At 32.4% G+C, this 17,579-nt stretch overlaps 1 protein-coding gene across 2 annotated transcripts; it reads left to right on the top strand.

The window, feature by feature from the left end:
• Positions 1–12,354: 12,354 nt before the first annotated feature.
• LOC144551122 (putative methylesterase 11, chloroplastic) lies at positions 12,355–17,281 on the top strand. 2 transcript variants are annotated; one of them, XM_078298947.1, is made up of 6 exons: positions 12,394–12,891; positions 14,014–14,052; positions 14,196–14,432; positions 14,776–14,919; positions 16,185–16,316; positions 16,642–17,281. In XM_078298947.1, exons 1-6 carry the CDS (start codon positions 12,535–12,537, stop codon positions 16,927–16,929), a joined length of 1,197 nt encoding a protein of 398 aa, XP_078155073.1. In that variant the 5' UTR covers positions 12,394–12,534; the 3' UTR covers positions 16,930–17,281. The 2 variants fall into 2 exon arrangements, with proteins under 2 accessions (XP_078155074.1, XP_078155073.1); XM_078298948.1 differs by lacking the exon at positions 14,014–14,052 and having other exon boundaries at positions 12,355–12,891.
• Positions 17,282–17,579: the final 298 nt, after the last annotated feature.

Here is a 17,579-nt window from a genome sequence, read left to right as displayed (position 1 = left end):
TTCTATTGACTCGAACTCTAAAGAAGCAAAGCAAATAGAGAAAGACCTATCACATTGCGTTTTCAAAGGTGCAAAATAATTTTTTGTGCCACATTTTTCGAATCCATGATCCAGGCGGGCTAAATATCCTTTCTGGATTTTGAAATTTAATAGAAAAATGAGTATTATTCTGTTTTGCTCTGAAAATAAGATTGTCTCTCTCTGAAACCATGGCTGTAGGGTGAAGAAAAACCGAAGAAATGAGAAAAAAAGAAGCCATGCTGAAAGCAAAGTCCTTTTTCTTATGAGTTATGGGCCGGGCTTTAAGAGGCCTTTTATTTGCATTATTTTGATAGTTTTCTTGTGCAGTGAAATGGAGAGCTATCTAATAGACACCAGTTCTGATTGGTTACATGACTCCAGCAATTAAACTTACTTAAATTACACTTTACATTACCCGTCATTTCTTGTCATTTTTTTGAATCTCGGTTTCTCAAAAGTTGCTATCAAACTTAGTACATTAATTCTCAAATTTACACACCCAAAAGTTATGGTAGCAGCATTATTATATATTTATATTAATTGTTTTTATTATTGATTAATGAGTTTGAATTCGATTTTAGTGTCTGCTCCTGTATATACTTAGATATTAGACATCAGCGACTAGTCCTATAGTCCCGTGACTGTATTGTAATTCTTGTTTTGACTACCGTTCTAAAAACCACAACATAAATAATTAAATATACATCTTATAAATTGAGAGTTTGGATTTTAAAATTGAGTTTTGAAACATGTTGACTACCGTTCAAAATTTTGAACGGTAGTCAACATAAATAATCAATTTTGAACGGTAGTCATATCATGTTGAACGGTTTGGATCATCTGTTTGGATTTTAAAATCGCAAAAATGACTTATAAAAATATGGTGTCAAGATGTGTCACCATAAAATGGTGTAATTGGATCCCTTCTCATGAAACAATTCGAATTTTTTAAAAAATTTGGATCCAACTAATTGTTTGAATCCGCTTCAAACCAAAAACCATATCCGATCCAATATGGTGTGATCTTTAGAGCATCTACATCCCATCAACTCAAAAGAGTTCATAAATAATTGTTAATCATTTTTTATAAATTAAGGTTTAAAGTTTCTAATTCTCACAACCTTAAAATTAATTTTAGAGTTTCTATTCAGTCACGTTAATAACAAATTAAAAAAAAGAAATAATTTAAGCTAATTATTTGATCAACATAGAGTTTATAAACAATTTCTTAATAAAAAACTTTACTACATTGTTTCTAAATAAAAAAGTCTCCCGCATCTCTGAAACTGAATTAAAACTGTTACATCATATTAGAAACTCTAATAGTACTAGAAATGTAGATGCTCTTAGTCATTTGAAATCTACAGAAAGTAACGTAATTTTTCTTTTAACTAATTATTAAGTTGTTAACTGTTTAATTAACGACATTTTACAAGTTACTAATTTTAATCGTACTTCGTAATGTAATTTGAACATGGACTAATATATACATGAGTTGTACGTGATTATATAAAATAAGATATGTTGGTGAATTGTTAGAAGTCATTAAATAGGCAGATAATGAATCATGCTGAAAAATTGATACTTATTCGTATTGCATTACAAAACATAATAATTCTATAAATATATATAAATAAAGCCGGATTAGGTGGGTTGAGCCTTACTCTAGGCCTGTGCACGGTCCGATCCAACCGGCCGGTCCATAAATCAACTCGGGCCGAACGAGTTTGGACAAATAGGTTGGGCCATAGACATCATTTCTATTCTTCATGAATAGTCTTGTACATATTTGTACCGTAGAGATGAGGGATCTAAATATTCTCATTCATGCTTCTTTCATCTGAATTATTCAAAATCTATCACTCGGTTTTAATTATTTTTTTTCTTTCAAATGTAATTGAAACTGTGTGATGGATTTTGAACGATTCACATGTAAGAAAAGAAGGGTGTTAGATCAAAAAATGAGATATATAGGTCATTTTTGCGGATTAAAATTCAAAATCGAACGGCTTAGACAATTATGATACAACAACCTTAGTTTTGATAATAATATGTTAGGATTTGAGAGAGAAATTACGAGGAAGAAAATTATATCTCAGGTTGACTTAAATTATATAGAGTACAATAATTTATACATAAATAATTAAATATTCTAAATATTCTAAATATATAGAAATAACATCTTAAAAGTACCATACACACTAAATACAGAAATTACATCTTTCTTGATTGAGTCTGCCAAATTCTAAAAATGCTTCTTAATTTAGAATGCTATACTCTAAACTTTCTAATGAAAACAGTCTGCCAAATGGGAGTCCGTATCCTCTGAGGTATCTCAAACTTTCAGTTCATCTAAAGACAGGTCAAATTTTTTTTGTAGTGTCTATTCGAAAGGAACAAAGTCCATATTGTTGAGCTTTGAGTTCGTGTAGAAAATTTTGAACAGTTTTGAATTTTCTACATATTAACTCAAAGTTTGAAATATCTCAGGAGATGCAAATTTCTATACGGCTATATAGAACCTGTTGCTAAATGCTAATAATGGGAAAACAGGATTCAAACATAGCAAATACTTTCTCAGAAATAAATGCCATCTCCATTATACATTAATTAGAAGATGAACACTGCAAATATTAATGACAAAACGAATTATGTGGATCTCATGCGACTCTAAACAAAAATCCATGCATTCGATTCGAGTTGACTAAAGAAAACACACGAAGTAAATAAAAGATCATACAAATGATACAAGGAAATCATAAATTTGTAAACAAATATTAAGAAAAGAAAAAAAGAAAAACACAAACTCGAGAGTATCTTCACAGCAAGAATAAAATATTTCTGAAAATCCGTCTTTAGTCTAGTAGCAAAGTTACATGGCTCTCATATAAAAAGTCATATATTTGAAATTCACAAAATGGAAATTTTTTTTGTAATAAACATGAGAGTTTGAAAATGTATTGGGGTGGTTTGACTTCTAATTAAATCAAAGTTTTTGTAGAGCCTAATTAAAATATAGAAATGATCCGCTTTAAATTCATACAAACTTAAATTAAACGGTTCAAATCAAACTTGATAGAGTCGAGTACCTCAATGATCTGAATTTCATCCATCACACAACCCACTTAGAGTGGAAAAATCGTGTTGTGCCATGACTAATATGCCTTAATTTTAGTCTTATGAGTCAAATGTCGAAGAGTGGTCACAACACGCGAATGGTCACGACATGCGAGTCACGTTTTGACTTGTGACCAAATCGTGCCATAACTAGCTAGTCGTGTTTGATCACATTTGACTATTATTTACGTAATTGAAATTTGTTTATTGAAAAATTCTAGAAAAGTTTTCAAAATAATGTGGAACGATTCTTTGAAATATTAAAATGATGAATTAATGATAGAAAAAAAAATATGTCGTGACTAAACGTGTCGTCTCCTGACCAAGACAATTTATGTGTTGTCTCGTACCATGTCTTTTTTGCCAATAACTGATCGAGACATACAAATAGTTACAATACGGAACACACGAGTTATGACACGTAACTAATACATGTGTTGTGCCATTCTGTGACGGAGCCGGCGTCCCATTTTTCCAACTCTACCCATTTGGTGGGACCTCCAACCTGCCCCAGCTTAAGAGAGCCCATTTTTCAAAATAAAATAAAATAGGGCCCACCCTTGGCCCACCTGGCCACAGCTCAAGAGGGCCCATTTTTCAAACTTGATGAAAGCAGTTAGATTCATGAAAATATAGAAGAAGAAAAAATAAAAGACGCCTCAGCCTTTCAACAAAAAGATGCAAAAAGGTCTCCTGCAATACGTGTCATGTGAAAATAAAAATAAAAGCAGCAGCAAAGAAGTTTTTTTTTTTTTTAGAAGCAGCAGCAAAGAAGTTTGAAATTCACCTTGAGCATTGGTAGATAGTGTTTGAATATTTTTCCTTAAAAAGGTGATCAGATCACCGGTTTCCGTTAAAAGTTTAAACTTTAAAGAGTATCTAGCTTACACACGCATATATAAAGCAAGTTTGTGGAATTGTGTACAACAATGATGGATGATGGAGTGGTTGATTTTTTTTAACTGTAACATTTTAAAAATAAATAAATGTTAAAAATAGCATGAATGTTGTAAATACATTTTTTATCAATCGAATTGTTAGTAGACATTAAAGTCGTTAACCTTCAAAAAAATAAAAAAAGCATGAATTTTACAAAAATCAGTTTGGATGTCGTGTGCCAAAGCTTTCGGCAATGGACGCTGAGAAACAACACGTCGGGCTTCCAAGATGTGTAACGCGATTGATGAAGGAGATCACATGTTTGGCGCGGCTGGGGAAGGGGTTCGGCTCCGTGAGGGAAAAAGGAAGCACTCTGCCTGCTTATTTTGTTCTCTCCATTTCTACATAAATAAATAAAAAATTAGCGCGGAGCAAATGAAACTCAAAGGAGACGACTTGTTCCATATTCCATAGCGTCCTGCTAAACGCGTTGTTTTCGCAGCATCGTACTTGCAAGCTACAGATCACAGAGTTCTGGTGTTTTGAGCTTTTCCTAAACAACGTCAAATTTTTAAATGTATGTTTTCTGTTTAAAAAATCAGATCAATATGCTAGAAAGTTTCAAGGTTTTTTTTATTTTTTAATCTCTTTATGGTTAATACTATTTTTTAAAATATAGAAAAAAACATTAATTTAAAAAAATGGACTGTCCAATAAACCCACAGTTGAGATCGCCTCATACATGTAATGATAATTGTGTAAAACGGCAAAGATACAAGAGAGAAAGATAAAGAAGGAAAGATTGAATAATAATGCCATCATGCTAGCTTAAAAAGATAAAAAATATATACGCAACATGATTTTGGAGATATCATGCTTGCACAACACATGTCATGTAGTCCTTTTGCCTCCTAATATAACATAAAAAACTTAATTATTCAAAAAGGTTATTGGTTGGCGACCAACAAAATTTATGTAGGAAATTACGTAAAAAAGAGTTTGATTAGAAAATTTTATGTCAATTTATGAAGTTACAAGTAGCCTCTACAAAAATAAAGCTAGATCGAGGTGTTCAAAATAGTCTGACCTCCATCGAACTATAATTATTTTGAATAAAATAGTCCCATTAATAAGTTTATTTCTTTGGTTTGGTGTAAAGATTTGGCAATTCAATCTTTTGCTCTCGATGCGATATTATAATTGAGAACCAAATAAAGCTAACAAATCAAATGAATTACGATGTAAATATTATGTTAATTTAGGGGATGGTTAGATGGATATCAAATCAAATTCAGTCCAATACTTGATCAAAGTTGTTCGATCAACATAAATATTTGCATCTACAACTTTAAAATCTATGTGAATTAAGTGTGCATAAATATTGATCCAGATTAGATTGCTTCGACCATGCATTAGACCGCCGATGCCAAGTCCGATGCATACGATTTGCATTGATGTAGATCCACACAATCATGTGAATAACTTTAAAATTTGTACAGATTAAGCGCACAATTATTGATACGGATAAGACGTTTCCAACTAGGGATGCAAATGGATCGGATACGGATTGGATAGTGGTAAAATCATATATGTATTTGTTTTTATTTTTCAGATACAGATATGGATTAGATATTAGATGAATACGTACGTATACGGATCAGATATTGGATATCCATAGATATATATATATATATATGAATTATAAATATTTTTATAATATATATTAAACTATATGATATCTATCTACTGTTTAGATACAAATAATAAAAATTCAAAACTATATCTGTATTTGCATTCGCATGGATATCCATATCAAATTTTCGAATACAGATCGAGATACAGTGGGATTTTATCCGATCCGTTTGCACCCCTATTTCCAACCGAAAATCAAACTGAATTCGAGTTGATATCCATCGGACCTCACCTTGTTTTTCTTTCTTATTATAAATACAATCGGACAAAAGGCGATTCCATACCAAGGACATGACATGATGCAATTCAATGATAACCTCCATATTCTTACCATGAATACGATCGTGAAGAAAATGAGAAAAAGAAGAAAAAGCAAAAGAAACTTTTGGAAAGAGACATGTGAGAAGCCTCAAAAGAAACTTTTGCTACCACCATATTAATTTAAAATTGAGAGCGCCTCTCGGCTTTTAAAAGTGAATTTATTATATCTCTAGAAGTTAATGTTAATTAATTGATCCTTTTAATTTTAGCACATCTTGATTACTTTGGTTAATATTCTATGCGGTGCAGATGAGGTGTTTAGATGGAGAATTTGATAAAATAATCTTCTTTGAAAAAAAATTCAAACAAAATATACTCTCTTAATTTTTTTTGATAAAATATCTCTAACCCACCATGTAAAACTCTCCTACTCTTAAATTTTTTTTTTTTTTTTTTTGAAAAGTAGCCGGGATTTTCACCGATTTCATATAGAAATCAAAAGCACTTGATCTAATATCCAAAGTAGACACCAAAACCAGATACAATAAGTCACATAGCTGTTCACAATTACATCATCACGTACAAGCAAAAAAAACAACCAACAAGCTAAAGTAATCAAAAGGAACAACAACCTTCTAATAACAACATATATCAAAATACTCAAAACAAGAAAGGTAAGCTAATTCATTCCAATTAACAACATCATCTTCATTGAACTCTTATTCAGACGTTTGATTTTGGGGGTTGCCAGCTCTAAAATCTTGAGTAGAAGTTTCTTCGTTGGTTTCCTCTTTGGTCATAGACAACATAAGGATTACTCTGAGCAGTGTCCAGACTACTTGTTTCTTTCTCCCGAATTAAGTCTGGGAGATCCTTAACATCATATGGCAATATTAGACTTAATTTAAATAAAGAATTTTCATATTTATATTGGCACCAAAAGATAGTTAATGAAATAATTCTATTACCAATTGACTTAATTGAGAGAGGATTAGAGCCATTAAAACAAACTCTATTTCTCTCCAATCATATTAACCAAAGAACATGTGTCCTTAATAATTCAACTAATAACTTATCTTTCAAAGGAATAACAACATCAATCAACCATAATTTTAAGTTGTCTCTTGTCCTTCAAAATTTTGATCTCTTCGTCTGTGTTAACTTAAAAGTTGTAAAATAGAAACATAGTTCTATTGGTATGGACTGTACAATTCATACCTGATTATACCATAAACATCCCGTTTGTGTCATAAGAGGCCACATTTCTTGCCAGTACACTACTCGACACATTATACTTATCTGATTGTACTACCTATTGGAATAGATCAGCATATTTTTCTCCATATATACAAATTAATCAGACTTCTAGGCAAGTTTGTAGCTTAGTTCATATTTATGGAGGCCTATTTGTAGATGTAAGGGTTTTTTTTTACTAATGAATAATAGAAAGTTCTTAATTAACCTAAGTCCAAGTCCCATCGAAAAGATATCAATGTGTTCTTATGTTTTTATTTAATCTACAGACTTTGTATGTTATTATATATGGAATTTTATCATCATGAACATGTCAGCAACTAAATAGGCTCTCATCTAATACAATTAAGTTCTCTAAATTGTTATATCAGTAGGAATAGATTGACAACTTGCCAACCTGACAAACCAATTCAATTGGATATCAAATAAAACCACAGGTCATCACTGAACAAGAGGAAAAAAGAGATGATTGTGGAGATGGAAGCGAATCTGGCTGGGGAGCAGGGGAAAGTTTTAAGGGGTAAAATGTAACAAAATTTGTAGGAAAAACAAATTCAAGATGAGTATTTTTTTTCCTCATCTTTTGATGAAGCGAGACACTATTTTTCTATGCAAAAATGTGGTATCTAAAAAAGAAAATTTGCAATATAACGTGGTGTTTGTTTTATGAGTGTGGCATCTTTTTCGATTTTAAGTTTAACCAAGAGAAAAATATGAGATTTTTAAAGAGAAGAGAAGAGAAGAGACTACTTAAAAAGAATGGAAGTAAATTGGGAGGAGGGGAAAGTTTTAAGGGGTATTTTCTCCAGAATTTTTGAGAGAGGATATTTTGTTTGACTTTGTTTAAAAGAATGTTATTTTACCAAATTTTCTGATTTATATTGCATCAGACCATATTTACCATGATATATTGATATCGCTTAATATGATTATTTCTTACCATATCATCAACTTTAATAATTATTTCTCAAAAAAAATGTGTTATCTTTATTTTTGTAATTAATTTTAGTTATAATTAGTATATAATTTCAAATTTTTGCGTCCCTATAATTGTCAATTACAACCAATTATGAACTGATGTGACATTCCGAGACAAATTGTTGATTAACAGTTATTCTATATACTTATAGTTTGAATTACAATTATCACATTTATATTTGCATTTATAAGATAGCAATGTTCTAAAATCTCAAAATCGGATTAATGACATTGTAGAAATAGAATGAAGTCCCAAATATGATATAAAAAAATACTCATCTATTTAAAATACAGAGGGCTCACTTTAAGATCCGTGAAATTTTGTACTGAACGGTTTGGATCTAACCTTACTCTATCAGCAGGGGCGGACCCACATGTAACCGCGGGGTGGGGGGGGGGGGGGGGGGGGGGGGGGGAATGCCTCTCTGAATTTTGAGTTTTAGTGGTGATCTATCGGTACCGATTGACTTTGCCTCTCTGAATTTTGAGTTTTAGTGGTGATCTATCGGTACCGATTGACTTTGTCCCTTTTTGGAAAAAATTTTGCCCCTCTGGATGTTTGATTTGTAATTCGGGTTAAATTTAGTATTTAAATCAAAATAAATTTCTTGAATTATGATTGGTAATTAGAATTATATGTTAGAGCATAAGAAATTACAAGTCAGAGCATTGAAAAATATAAGTCAAAGCATTGTTTTTTTATCGAGTACTTAATTAGTTAATGATTTCAATCCGATTAGCTATGTAAACCCGATTCGATATTTTTTTGCCTCCCCTAACAAAAATCAGATACTTGTCTAATCCGAATTTCATATTTAGACTATCGGTATTGGCCGCCGCGTTTGAAGTCCAATTCTTAATGCAATGGAAACCATTTGATTTTGATGGAACGAGATAATTCAGGGTAATAATTTTAACAGATCAGTATTGGCTTCATGCAGCGCACGTACTATAGAATGAAAACATCGCTGCATGAAGCCAAAACCACTCTGTTAAAAATATTTACCCATAATTCACTGTTTCTCATCGTAATGGCAGCAAACTTGGCCTCCATAATAGCAACACTTCTCATATATCTAGGGTTTTTTTTTTATTGAAATATAAGAAAATAATAGTAGGTGGTGGGGCGTGCAACTTATTGAAAATAAAATTGGCAAGACATGAATAATGAATTGAGCTAATGATCACGGTCTCCTCTTTAGTGATTTTATATTTAGATTTCTATGATTTATTTCAAATCTCGCGAGTCAGAACCAAAGAATCCCAATCTCACCAACATCGTTTATTAATAATTAAAATAAATGACATTAAATATAGTTACACACTTACAACACACCAAATACTAGGCAAAGGATATAAATTGACGCTATAAAAATCTACAGAGGTGTCTAGTTATTGCTGGTACCATCATCTCATCAATTTAAATTGATTGACCCTAACATTTATATATAAATGAAAGGAAAAATATTTGTGATGGTTAATAGGGAAATCATGGGACCTTGCACCGGCCTCAATTTTGTTAATTTACAGGCCCATCAGTTATATACACTTATACCCGTGATACCATATCAATATTATAATTTATCCCAAAAATATTAGAAGTACTAAAATTTTTGGATAAATTTCGCTCGAGACTAAACTTTGTCATTTGTTACGAATTGATTACTCAAGTTTGATTTATTCATTTTTAGTCACTCAACTTTGTCATTTGTTTCAATCAAGTAATTCTATATTTTTCCGCCCAAAATATTAACGGAATATACTCATTCCGCTAGTATTTTGGACGAAACATGCTCATTCCGTTAGTATTTTGGACGAAATATGCTTATTATGTTATTATTTTAGACAGAATAAGTATATTCCGTTAATATTTTGAATGAAATGAGAACATTCTGTTAAGATTTTGGACGGAAAAATATATAATTATTTCATTGAAACAAATGACAAAGTTGAGTGACTAAAAATGAACAAATTAAATTTGATTGACCAATTCGTGACAAATAACAAAGTTTAGTGACCAACAAAATTTACCCAAAATTTTAGTATGGTATGTATTTTTATTTTTTCACGTGTCTTTTAAAACTTTAAGAAAAGGGTGAGTGGCGAGCGAGTTGCACAACAGGGTTCTTCCATGAGAACATTCAGTTCAATGTGTGTTTCCTTTTTTTTTATAATTTTCTTTTGTACAGTATATCATTAAAAATACTGATTGTTACTAATTACGGATAACTGACATCGACGATTGAATACTCGGACTTGTACAAATATAAAAGGTGTGTTGAGTTTTCTATGACTGTGACTACCCAAAGTCAAAAGTTCGAGCCTCGCTCACAAATTCGCAGCCCCTGCGAAGATTGAAAAAAAAAAAAATCCGATGGCCCAAAATATAAGAAATCAATCAGATTTAAGTCTAATAGTCATCATCAAACTGCCTCCGGTTCAAAAGTTGAGTTTGAATATGAAGTATGAACTGTCTGATTAGAATTGAGGTTAATTTGATTCGACCTAGAATTTATGGGGCCTCTTTAATAATCATACGGATTCTGATCGGATGATCCATATCTAAACTCAAACTTTGAATTACTTTGGGATCCGAATTCAGGAATGATGATTATTGTGTGGCGAGGTCGTTATTTCCTAATTGGCTGCGTTAATAAAAATGTTGTGGTCTTGTGACTATGATTTATTGATTTGGTTTTTCTAGGCATCTTGAAAAGGTCACAGGTGCATAATGTGTAGTAGAGTTCAAGCTAGGCGGTTTAATTTATTAGGTGATTGGTTTGAATGGATTGAATTTTCCAACTTCTAACAAACTCGTCAAATTGATCCCAAGTTACCAACTAAACAAGCCAACCGAGATCCAATGTTTGGTAACTTGAGTTCGATCCGCTGCGGCTGGCAAGGGGATATGACATGGTGTGGCGAGTCAACAGCAACAATTCGTTGTCAAGCCTCTATTTTTTTGTTTATATTATTATTAGTATATTTACCTGAATACTTCATTTTTTATTTACTTTGCATTTGATAGCCTCTATTTTTTGTTTATATTATCGCTTATTTGACTGATGCAAAGTAAATAAAAAAAATGAAGTATTCAGGTAAATATTTTTCATTGTAATTTGTTCTTAGATTCTATACTTTGCTACTATTAATTTCAAAATTTTAAATACTAAAGCATAATATGGAACATTATCATAAAAACGTTCATATATAGTTATTAGGGGTTATAAAAATTAATATGGCACATTATCATATGCATAATTCATTATTTTCAGGCTCAATTATTATTAATTTTAATGAGAGAATTCGAGATCAAGTTAGCTAACATTCTTTTCAAACTCATATTATTACAACAAATTATATTTTCCATTCGGATTTCGAACTGATAATCTTCTACATCAAAAGACATGTGTCTTTGTCACTAGACTAAAAAATAGTTCTTTAGACTCAATTATTTAATTGCACGACATTATTTTAATTGTCTACAATTCACATTTCATTTTATATAGAAAAAAAAAAGAAACTTGCTGATGCACTTCAATTAATAATATAATAATAATTAGTGCCAAAGTTTTTAGCTAATATATAATTTTAGCTACTAAAACATGTAATAACAGTGCTATGTTGTTAACTTCGTTAATAAAGTATAATATTTGTGCTACTTTTAATAAAATATTTTATTATTTTATTTTAATATTCAAATTATACATAATAATATAATTCATATTATATACGTGTATATTTAATATAAAATTTGTATTTGCATTCGTGTTAAATTAATAAAAAAATATCAATATTTTCATTGGGTTTATCTTAAGAAAACATGTTTTTATTAATAATATGTATTGGATCAGTGTGATTTTATGTTTAGAGTGAAACTGGCATGTGCAAATCGTTGAGACTTATATATTTACAAGTGATGTGTGTGTATATAAAATTTTCAAACTCATTTTGTATAAAATCATGTGTCAATAAATAATGAAAAGTAAATATATTAAAATAACTCGTGAATTGGATTGATTTCAACCGTTTATATTTGTTATTTATAATTAAAATCAATTCAATAGATTTTAGGTTACTCTTACGTTTACCCGCCACACAAATAGGGATAAAGAAACAGTCACAGAGAATCAAACAAAAATTCTGCTCTTCCCGATGACCGTATAACTGTACGAGTGTGGTTCCACTTTCTTTCCCTCCACCTACTGTCTCTCTCTTCCTGTACTCTCCATCCAAACAAGGTGTAAAGGAATCTCCGATCATCACAAAACCCCGTCTTACCACTTTGACATATACGCAAACTACCCCTCTCGTAACCGTTCTCTCTTACTCATGGGATTAATCATGTCTTGCTTCTCCGGGCAAGCCATGGAGGCCACCGGAGGCAACGCCAAGCGCCGTCGACCTCCGCCTCCGCCACCCGGGGCTTCTCGTAGAAGAAACAGTGTGAGGCTGAGAGATGACGAAGCGGCAGCGATCCAGGAGCTGGCCCAGGCTGCCGCCGCTGCCATCATACAGCAGCAACAACAAAATGGCGGATTAGGCATGGCTCCGCCGTTTGATCGATCAACCTCTCTGAGGTATCAGAAGAAGCAATCTGGAAATGGCGGTGATTTGCCGAGGAGCATGAGCACCCGGCCAAGATTGGCTGGTGATCCTGTTGTTCAGCCGCAACAGCTTCTTAATCAGGTTTTGGTTCTGACATTTGATTTTATTTTATTTTCAATTATGTTAGGTTGTTGTTTAGTCTTGCACGAGGGTTGTGATGTTGGTGTCACTAAGACTTGATCATTTGCTTATAAAATTCTAATTTGGGTTGTTCCTGTTGACCACGGCTTGTTCTCTGCTTGAGAAATCCAAAAGAAGTACGATTTGAGTAACATGGAAATTTGCAGCTGTGTAATTTTCCTTTTGCGGCGTGGCACCTAAATTTAGAAAATTGTTAGTTAGTTATCCCGGAGCCATAAATTTTGGCCGATGGGTACTAGTTCTCTTACACTTGGGAGGGGTCAAGTTTACAAACCTGATCATTCTTTAAGGAAATTTTTTGCTTGCGCTGTCATCTGAAGGTACATCTTACATTGTTTTGTAGAAACTTCAAATTAGAAAAAATATCAATAACAAAGTTTTTTTTTTTTTTCTTCTTCTTGTGTGTGTGTGTTTCTTGGCTCTCGTCGTTGGTAGTTCCAACCTCGTTGCTAAGTCCTTATCGACATTCGCATTTGAACCTTTGAAAATTGGTCCATACAATTCAAAAATTATATTCTCTGTAGTTTTAATTATAGCATTATCTTCGATAGAGTACATGGTTATGCAAAAAATTTGTAGTTTTTAACTTTTTATGATGAAGGTTCTTATGATCTGCGCCTCGAGTTTGTCATCCAAATAAAAACGGGGAGCAAACAAGTCAGCATAGTGAGAATAGGATATTATTATGATTTTGTATTTATCAAATAGGATAGCATAGTGAATAAACAAGTCAGCATGGTGAGAGAATTTTCTAAGTGCCAATTCTGACTTCTTTGTTTGAAACCCTACTGGTAGCCTCTCTCTCTCTCTCTCTTTGTGTTTTTTTTTTTTTGACCAAGATTAATTAGCTGCTGATAAATTATGATGTCAGATTATTTCAGCTACGTTTATGTAGTTTATTGACCTCATTACAAGGGCTGGTCATTTGTGTTATCCTATAGAATGAAATTAAATATTAACTTTTATGTTTTCTATTATCACTTATATAATTTTAAAAGCTTGTAGCTTATCTTTGAGCAGTCTTCTGGCTTACATAAACAAATTTTCTTTTTTCCTTGTTAGCCGCATAACTTGCCTCTTCACAGCTTAAAAACAAACTGGGTAGGTGCATTTTTTGCATTGAAAAGTTTTGCTCAACAAACTTCTTATGCTGTACCAGTAAATATCGGATTATATGCTTGGTGCAGTGTGTTGTAATTTTAAAAGAGAGAAAGTAATTTTTATTTATACTTTTACATTAACAGGATCTAAAGGCTGATGAGTTGGAAACCAATATTATAGTACTGGTACATGGAGGCGGGTTTGGTGCCTGGTGCTGGTACAAGAGCATTTCACTGCTTGAAGATAGTGGGTTCAAAGTCCATGCTATTGACCTTACCGGGTCTGGGGTTCATTCTTCAGATACCAACAAGATCACAAGTCTTTCTGAATATGTTAAACCGCTCACCACGTTTCTCGAGTCTCTGCCTGAAAACCAAAAGGTTTGCTGAATTACACTTTTACATCTACATTTTGTTTCTGAAGTTGGAAATATTCTATTGTTCCAAAGTTGATCCTTTTTAAAGCCTCTGTTAAGTTTCTTTTTTACCAGTTAGACCCTTTATCTTTGCCCTTTTTGGCAAATAGCATGAACAGTGATCATAATTGCAAATAACAAATAAAGCCGTACAGCGGTTTACAAGTTAAAGTAATTTTTGTGTATTTCCAGTAGACTTTACCCCACGTTTACTTTGATAGGGAGCAAAATAACATCTCCCAACTTTTATGCTTAATGTTTTGTGTTATGACTATATTTGTTTCTAACTTTCTATTAATATACAACAGGTGATATTGGTGGGGCATGATTTTGGCGGGGCATGCATATCACATGCAATGGAGATGTTTCCTAAAAGAGTTGCCAAGGCTATTTTTGTCTGTGCCGCTATGTTAACCAGTGGCCATAGCACTCTGGAGTTGTTTTCTGAACAGGTAGTTGTTTGTCTATAAAAATCAAATTACTCTGAACATTATGGAATATCTTTTTCTTTTTCTTTCAGATTATAGTTACCGTACGTTTTAAAGTTATACTTCTTCCTTTCTGATCACAGAGTGCAGGTAGTGCACTGGTTTTTGGCCCCAAAAAAGGTCCCAAATATTATTTCAGTGTTAGATATCCAATGATGTTTTAAATCCATTTGCTACACATGCAGCTCTGAGTCTTTGGTTCTGTCATTTTGTGCTTTTTCATGTCCCTGCTGATTGGTATTGTAGCACAATGTTATCTAAAAAAATTGAGGAGGTGAAGCTGATTACCTTTGTATTATTTTTAAAGGCTGCAAAAGGAAATATAATAAAATAAAGATAGAAAATATGAAGTAGTCAGAAGAAAAGAGAAACCCATTTACTCCTACAGATTTGCTGGGTAGCAATAGTTTATCCAAATATGCAAAAGGATTCAATCCTTGTTGTTTCAGCAAGTAAGCACCCTGACTTCCTGAGTTTGGGATTATTCACATATAAAATCCATACTTCTAAAAAAATTAGTTTGACAACAAAAAATGACCAAATTACTTCTGACTTTCAATCTTGACGACTGCTTTTTAAGTTCTAACCAGATAATTTTAGTTCAGAACCAAGAATCTGAATTCCACCTTTTTCTTTTTATTTACCTTAATTTGGAATTAATGTTATTTGGTATAAAAATGGTCAAGACATACAGTTTGCCACTTCAAATTCAAAATCTATAGTTCTGTACATTGCATGATACTTGCAATGCCACAATAAGTTGGCTGTCAGTGTTGTAGCCATGAGAAATGTCTGGTGTTATTTGCAATTATTGCAACATGTTGGGCATAACTTTCGAAAAGCCCAATTGTTACGTCTATGATAGTTTGAAAGCTGTCTAAATAATGAGGCAGTGTAGTTCAGATCTGTCATCCAAATTAGAGTACTAATTTATCTGTGAATTTCTGTATTTATGTTAGGATTTAGGTTTTAGAATGATCTTTAAATTTTGTATCGATTTCAGGTTTTTGGGTTCTTATTTGCATACCCATTTTTTCAGTAATAATTTTGATACCTGCATCTGACAAAAGCCTTATTGAGCCTGCAAACAGCTTTGCTGGTTATATGAGTCAGTTTGTCAGTGGTACTGATACCGGGTTGCTTTGATTCAAATTGTGTCGTGAAACTTCTTAGAAATTAACTCCAAATGGTCACAATGTATTGTGCTTACTTGATCATGTGTAATGCAGATGGATGCGAATGGGCTGCTTCACAGCACACAAAAGTTTGTCTACTCAAATGGGCAAGATCAACCACCGACTGCTATTAGCCTCGACAAGGCTTTGATCAAAGAATTGCTCTTTAACCAGAGCCCCTCCAAGGTTTATTCAAGCATATTTTTACCCCTGAAAACCTTGTATACTATTTTTTTTTTTTTTATATAAAAAGAAAAAGAAAAAGAAAAAAAGGCCTTTTCTTTTGAGACACGAGAATGCCTGGCTTTGGAACCTTTGCTAGAAAATTATCCACACTAATGAGAAAAAAGTAACTTATTAAAAAAAAAACAGATTTATATGATCAAAAGTTGCACTCAATAATTGGTTAATCTTTTGTTTGTGACAAAAGTCATTTTCTTATTAACTTATATTTTGAAGTTTTCTTATAGCATACAAATGTTGATACTTGTTCTGTACTCTTCTCAATTAGGATGTATCTTTGGCTTCAGTTTCTATGAGACCTATACCTTTTGCCCCGGTACTTGAGAAGCTCTCTCTCACTGAGAAGAACTATGGGTCGGTACGAAGGTTTTACATAGAGACAACAGATGATAACACCATACCTCTTTCCAGTCAACAAAAGATGTGTGAATCAAACCCGCCAGAAAAGGTCTTCAGATTGAAGAGCTCCGATCACTCGCCTTTCTTCTCTAAACCGCAAGCTCTGCACAAACTTTTGGTGGAAATTGCAAAGATGCCACCCTTGCCAACCACCTAGTTGGGTAGGTTACATACTTACATTGTTGTTTGTAGTTGAAATATGTGTATAGCTACGGCCTAACAAAGAAAAAGTTTCCAATTATGTTCTCTGGTCTGTACTGATAGATAGACCAAAATAGTTCTTTTGCCTTTTGTAATGTTAGTAGGCATGACCGAAAATCAGCTAACAAGTCTCCATTGGTCCAGTTTATTTATTTATTTATTTTGCACGATAATAATTTAAAGGAAGGATCTTTTGAATTACAAATTTACAATGCTGGACGATTTTGCCTGATGTATGGGGAAGTAACAATGTGCCATGTGTAATGTAACCGGATTAATACCCAATTAAATTTTTTAATCATCTTAAACATAGTTTATTTTTGTGATGTCACTTGCCTATTTGGATATGTATCTGTTTAATATACCATTCTGTACTTCTTTAATATACCATTCTTGAATATTTACGATCAATCATGTTTTTTACACCGTTTTTTTATTAATAAGAAAATAAATAAATAAATATCGAGAAAGGTGAATGATTTCGGAAAATTTCGAAATCTAAAAAAATCGTGATGGTTTATAGACTTCCAGATAATCCATCCACTAATTTTCCGATATTGTTAACTAAAAAAAGAAAAAGAAAAAAGCTGGATGCTATTGTGCATA

Source organism: Carex rostrata, chromosome 3 (genome assembly GCF_964058835.1).
Source record: "Carex rostrata chromosome 3, lpCarRost1.2, whole genome shotgun sequence".
Lineage (NCBI taxonomy): Eukaryota > Viridiplantae > Streptophyta > Magnoliopsida > Poales > Cyperaceae > Carex > Carex rostrata.
The sequence above is the reverse complement of the archived record's forward strand: the minus strand, read 5'-3'. Positions and strand labels throughout refer to the sequence as shown.

Excerpts from the sequence above, each read along its gene's own strand:
- LOC144551122 (XM_078298947.1), top strand. The coding sequence starts at position 12,535 with ATGGGATTAATCATGTCTTGCTTCTCCGGGCAAGCCATGGAGGCCACC. Across the intron at positions 12,892-14,013 it reads CGCAACAGCTTCTTAATCAG|CCGCATAACTTGCCTCTTCA; the intron begins GTTTTGGTTCTG and ends TTTCCTTGTTAG. Across the intron at positions 14,920-16,184 it reads TGGAGTTGTTTTCTGAACAG|ATGGATGCGAATGGGCTGCT; the intron begins GTAGTTGTTTGT and ends TGTGTAATGCAG.